The sequence below is a fragment of the Lygodium microphyllum genome, chromosome 30 (assembly GCF_053477565.2).
Source record: "Lygodium microphyllum isolate KBCC chromosome 30, Lygodium_microphyllum_v1.1.10, whole genome shotgun sequence".
Lineage (NCBI taxonomy): Eukaryota > Viridiplantae > Streptophyta > Polypodiopsida > Schizaeales > Lygodiaceae > Lygodium > Lygodium microphyllum.
Window position 1 is genome coordinate 31,341,855 of NC_141164.1, and position 6,086 is coordinate 31,347,940.

The 6,086-nt window shown below is 42.8% G+C and overlaps 1 protein-coding gene across 3 annotated transcripts; it reads left to right on the plus strand.

The window, feature by feature from the left end:
* The first annotated feature begins 236 nt into the window (after window positions 1–236).
* On the plus strand, window positions 237–5,645 carry LOC148009679 (phosphoenolpyruvate carboxykinase (ATP) 1-like). Of its 3 annotated transcripts, none has more exons than XM_087673497.1 (13): window positions 237–361; window positions 1,274–1,567; window positions 2,082–2,263; window positions 2,498–2,651; window positions 2,787–2,871; window positions 3,075–3,175; window positions 3,462–3,760; window positions 3,886–4,059; window positions 4,167–4,232; window positions 4,363–4,541; window positions 4,629–4,798; window positions 4,903–5,071; window positions 5,165–5,645. In XM_087673497.1, exons 2-13 carry the CDS (start codon window positions 1,287–1,289, stop codon window positions 5,303–5,305), a joined length of 2,001 nt encoding a protein of 666 aa, XP_087529623.1. In that variant the 5' UTR covers window positions 237–361; window positions 1,274–1,286; the 3' UTR covers window positions 5,306–5,645. The 3 variants fall into 3 exon arrangements, with proteins under 3 accessions (XP_087529623.1, XP_087529622.1, XP_087529625.1); XM_087673496.1 differs by lacking the exon at window positions 237–361 and adding an exon at window positions 389–538; XM_087673499.1 differs by lacking the exon at window positions 237–361 and adding an exon at window positions 595–616.
* The last annotated feature ends 441 nt before the right edge of the window (window positions 5,646–6,086 follow it).

Consider the following 6,086-nt stretch of genomic DNA (forward strand, 5'->3'; position numbering starts at 1 on the left):
CAAAACAAGCATCATGCATGTGAATTGTGCCTAGTACCTACAATGGCTCAATGATAGCACATATACGTACATACTACACACACACACAGATATTGGGCTTGTCCATGAAAGCCTGAAGGAAGGGCAAGTGAAAGAGGGGCGGAGAGCCCACCAACAAAAGTATGTTTCTCTCGTGAAAAAGCGCTAGATGGGCACGCACAAACATACGCGCAGAAGGGAAGGCAATAATTGGGGGAGGTTTTGGGAGGGAAAGGTCTAACCCAGCCGAGGCTCGTTGGTACAGAGACACACAGAGAGAGAGAGAGAGAGAGAGAGCCTTGCATCAATGGGACCCCTTAGCACAGGGGAGAGAAGGTGGCAGGTAAGCAAAGTATATATAAAGGAGCCTCCTCCCTTCAAAGCCTTCGTCCAATTCAATCATCCATTCACGTTGAGACTTGGCACTGGCTGTATTGATCCGTGCCCTTCCCTTTCCCTTTCCCCTCTTTCTTCTCATTTGCTCCTTGCTTCTCCCTCCTTCTCTCTCTCTGTCTGTTAGGTGAGCTTGCTTCCTCCCCTTTCCCCTTTCCTTTGTGTGTAAAATTTGGGCCAACCTACTCCTCCTCCTAAGCGTGAGGTTAATTACCCAATCTTAAGCAAAACTATCACCCCCCTGAATTAGCGTTCCTGGGCAACCTAAGGATACTAATCTTTCCCTTGATTATGTGTTTTTCGGGTGTTCTAATTTGTGTACTCTAAGCATATTAATCTCCCCCTGATTGTGTATTTTTGAGCAATCCAATGTGGGCACTCTAAGCACATTAATCTTCCCCTGACATTTCGTGTTTTTGGGTGGCTTCTAATTTTGGGCTATTCTGAGCATATTAATCTCCCCCCTGATTTGGTGTGTTTGGGTGTCTTAAGCATATTAGTCTCGCCTCCCCTGGTTTTTAAAGAAATCTGGGGCATTAAACCTTGCAATCTAGTATGAGTCCAAACGGGAGCTTTTTCGTCTTTACTGATGTTTGCTTTTTAATTACAGGGCAAATATACTTATTCCATTTTTGCACTTGGGTTTTGTCAGTTTCTATCATTTTTAAAATGAATCACTTTTGCTCAAATTTTCCCGCACCGTGTTATCAAAGTATGAACTGATTCTGAGATGCTGGGTTACGAAGTGTAGTGCATACATTTTTCAGAATTTGGAAAGACTATCATGGCAATGGTTTTTAGGGAATTAATTTGCTTTCGTGCTTGGAAGTCAATTCTCATGAGGGATCCGTGTGTGCTGCAGATCATAAGCAAGGATGAGTGATAAGAGTGACTTCTCCTTTGCTGTGAATGGCAATGGCATCCCCAACGGTCTTGCCAAAATTCACACCCACATGGAGGAGAAGCCTGTGACTTCGGATGTGTGCATTGATGACAGTGTGCCGACGGTCAAGGCGAAGACCCTCAATGAGCTGCACTCGCTGCAGAGGAAGCGCTCCGCCCCTTCCACACCCAAGGATACCCCCAAAGGAGGGGCAGCCTCCATTTTGCAGCTCTCCGATGAGGAGCGCCAGCGGCAGCAGATGCAGTCCATCAGGTGGGTGCCAAGGGCATCAATTACTCCCTACATAACCTCTATTTGGGCGCACTTTTTGCCCGATGGTGCCTGATTGGGCAAATGGTGTGGTATTCTGCATCCATAGATCATGATCCAACGATATGCACTGAAAGCAAGTATAGAATGGGTTAGACCCTACGATGATCTCAAATTATTTGTTTGTGAAGTCTTGAGTCCCGAGTCAAACAAGATCGCAGAGTTGTGGTGTTTGTTTGGGCAATGGTGTGCTATTCTGCATGCATAGGTCATGATTCAACTTTTTGAACTGAAAACAAGTAAAACACAGGTTAGACCCTCTGATGATTTCAGATTATTTGTTGTAAAGCTCCAGAGTTCTGATTCCAACAAGATTGCAGAGTTGTTCACAATTCTATCAATAGTTGAGCTTGTAGATTTTTCCTGCCATTCTAGTAAATAGGTAATTTCAAGTACTTTTGGTAGCCATGGCTAGTTTAATAGCCTACTAAAATTGTGCGGTTCTGCTCTGATACAGTGCATCCCTTGCCTCCCTTACTCGGGAGACTGGCCCCAAAGTCATTCGAGGGGACCCTGAGCGAAAACGGGAGGTGGGCGATCAGACCTATGAACATGCAAAGCCCCATTTTTCTCTTCAACCATGCATAAGCGACAGTGCTCTGAAGTTCACCCACATCATGTACAACCTTTCACCCGCAGGTAAAATTTGACCAATTTGCCTCCAGCACATCTTGCTTGTAGAGCATAGAACAAAAGCATATAGATTGTCAACATCCTCAGATTTTATGATTAATCCATTCTCATGCTTCTTAAATCCAAAAGTGGTGGGGAAATGACTTTGCATCATGTCTACTTGTGGTGTAATTCATTGCACTTTACTGTTTACCTATGCCTAATAGCAGGCTCTGCCTTGTTTTTATGTGCTCGGTAAAGAGCTGTATGAGCAGGCTATCAAGTATGAGAAGGGATCGTTCATTACTTCAACTGGATCTTTGGCCACCCTGTCTGGTGCTAAGACAGGTCGTTCCCCGAGGGACAAACGAGTAGTTAAAGAGGATATGAGCAAGAATGACTTATGGTGGGGAAAGTAAGTTGGCACAACTTCCTGCTCCACTCAGTAGTATGCTGTGATGGATACACTTCCGTTAACATGTTTTGCTATACACATTGCTGCAATGAAATACAGCGTTTAATCTCTAGCATCATTTTGGGTTGATCTCAGGGGTTCCCCTAACATTGAGATGGATGAGCACACTTTTCTGGTCAACAGAGAAAGAGCTGTTGATTATCTAAATTCTCTCGAAAAGGTGAGGTTTGTGTCATCATCCAACCAACTAACTTATGATGGTCTGCCCTGTAGGAATTAATAAAAATTATAATAATGTCAACAGTAATAATAATATTAGTAAATTGGGGATCTGCAGCTTATATAATTGTAATTCATCAACAGAAAAGAAAAGCGTAGTTGTTTGTCTGCAGCTTAATTAATCGAATTCTACTTTCCTTCCAGGTATTTGTGAACGACCAATTCTTAAACTGGGATACAGAGCATCGTATAAAAGTCAGGATAATCTCGGCACGAGCTTATCATGCACTTTTCATGTACAACATGTAAGCATCTTTACCATCTGAATGAGTGTGGTACATGTTGAGCTTCATAATGAGATGCCAGTCCAAGCAAGGGATTGCATTGTTTTGAGATTATCTAATCTGTATGGTTGGTCCTTGGTAAGCATTTTGTTGTTTGTTAGAGTCACCTCCCTTGGCCAGATGAGCATAGCCTGCGATTTCCGATATTTAAGGAGGGTCTACTTGCCTTTGCAAGACCCATTTAGTTTCCTTTTAAATGTGTGTATATGGGATGAGATCGCATCTGGAAGATATGAATGGGTGGCAGGTGTATCCGGCCTACCCCTGAAGAGCTGGAGGACTTCGGGACTCCGGACTTCACTATCTACAATGCGGGCCAATTCCCATGCAATCGATACACACACTACATGACTTCCTCAACTAGCATAGATCTAAATCTTCAAAGAAAAGAGATGGTGATTCTTGGTACACAATATGCGGGAGAGATGAAGAAAGGGCTTTTCAGCGTGATGCACTACTTAATGCCCAAGAAAGGGATTCTTTCTGTGCATTCCGGCTGCAATATGGGAAAAGATGGGGATGTGGCCTTGTTTTTTGGATTATCAGGTTTGATCATTAAACGAGGATCTTCGGTGCTCACAAAGTCTGGGTTTTTGTAGAGGAGAGTGTGTGCAAAAGGCTAAGGTTTTCTATAGGATAGCTGAGGAGTTTTAATTGTCTCCATTGAGCAGGTACTGGGAAGACTACACTCTCAACAGATGAGAATCGATATTTAATTGGTGATGATGAACACTGCTGGAGTGATAATGGTGTCTCCAACATTGAAGGAGGCTGCTATGCGAAGTGCATTGACCTGTCCCGAGAGAAGGAACGCGAAATTTTCAATGCGATAAAATTTGGAACAGGTAAAACATGATGGCATCTCGTTTAGACACCACTATATCCTGTCCTGACTGAATAATTTGAGAGCTACAGTCTGGTTTGATGCATGAATTGTTTTTTATGATTTTAGTCGTGGAGAATGTGGTCTTTGATGAACACACGAGAGAGGTGGATTATTCAGACAACTCTGTGACAGGTGTGTGCTACAATTATGGTGGTGTCTCAATTTGGGTCTGTTTTGTTTTGCATAGATAAAATAGTTGCTGGATGTAGGATCTTCTGGAAACAGCTCAGATTTCAGCACATATGGATGTTTAATTTTGCAGAGAATACAAGGGCTTGCTATCCAATTGAATACATCCCAAATGTGAAAATACCGTGTGTTGGTCCGCATCCGAGGAATGTGATTTTGCTGGCCTGTGATGCGTTTGGTGTGCTTCCACCAGTCAGCAAGTTAACGCTACCTCAAACTATGTATCATTTCATAAGTGGCTATACTGCCCTGGTAAGTTATTATTAACGGCTTGTAGTATGCTTGGTACTTTTGAAGAAAGACCATTGCTCCTCATACAATTGAGGTGCATGGCAATAGGTTGCTGGAACAGAAGATGGGATCAAGGAGCCTACGGCAACATTCTCAGCATGCTTTGGGGCTGCCTTCATCATGCTCCACCCAACTAAGTATGCAGCCATGCTTGCTGAAAGGATGAGGAAGCATGGAGCAACAGGTTGGCTTGTGAATACAGGATGGACAGGAGGCAGGTTAGTCTCAATCTGTGTTCCGATTACCGAACCTTGTATTTGTTATGATAGTTCAATAGTCGATTGAATTGCCTATTCAGAGGTGGATATTGCTGTGCTTTCAGATATGGTGTGGGGCAGAGAATGAAGCTTTCTTACACAAGGAAGATCATAGATGGAATTCACAATGGGTCGCTTCTGAATGTTGAGTACAAGGAAACACCGGTTTTCAAGCTGTTGATCCCAGATCGTGTGGAAGGAGTCCCATCACAGATACTTCAGCCAGAGAATACGGTACAGTCTAGTCTTGAAGGCACAGCTGTTTTGTGTGTAGTGTGTGCATGTATTTTGAGTGTGTGGAGGAATGATCGCTCCTTTTGTGGACAGTGGTCTGATGCAAAAGCGTATCGGCAAACGCTCGAGAAGTTGGCTGGACTCTTCAAAAAGAACTTTGAGAATTTTACTGACTACACAATAGGCAATGACAACAGTCTTACCAATGAGATCCTACAGGCAGGACCTCAGTAGTCTCTCAACAGAGAATGCCTTGGCAAACCAGGAAAGAACCAGCCTTGTTATCACATGGGTTTGGTGCATCCATGTATCTGTAAGTGCCATCATAGGAGGGCTAATGCAGAATAAAGTTAGTGATTTAGTTTTAACTTTTTTATTGGATAATGTAATGGGGTACCAGGATTTTGAGCCCTAGTTCTCATAGGGCATAGTCAGTTTTGGTAGAGCCTAGCTTTAAAGCTATAAGCTCGGTTCCATATGCGATTATCGGGATTTCAGTGGAAAAGTCTGTACAAGCAAAGATGACAAATTGTCTTCATTGACCTATCTATGAAGATTCAACTATATTCCAACACTACTAGGCTTCTCTTCAAGCAATATGAGAGTGCATTTCAGTGAAATTTTAAAGGGGTTTGGTTTGATTATATACCGTTTTATATTCGATCCAAGTATAACTTTTTTGGTTTGTCTCTCTCTGCATAAGATCAAATAAATTTGTGGTAAGTATTTTAGGTTGCAAAGAACCTCTCTCAAAGAGTCTTGTCATAAACTAATCTGAGTGGGTTTACAGAGTGGAGAGCCTTGTCATAAGCTAATCTGAAGGGATTTATAAGGTGCCATGTTCTTTAAACCAGGGTAATTATCCTTGGAAGTGAGCCTTTTCACCAAGTTGCATGAAGCCTTTGCAATATATATGAGATCCTAGAAGGTGGAACATATGCCAAAGAGTTTGAAACCTTGGCCAATGAACGCATGAGTGAATTGCAAGAGTGAATTGCAGACGAACCTCCGTGAG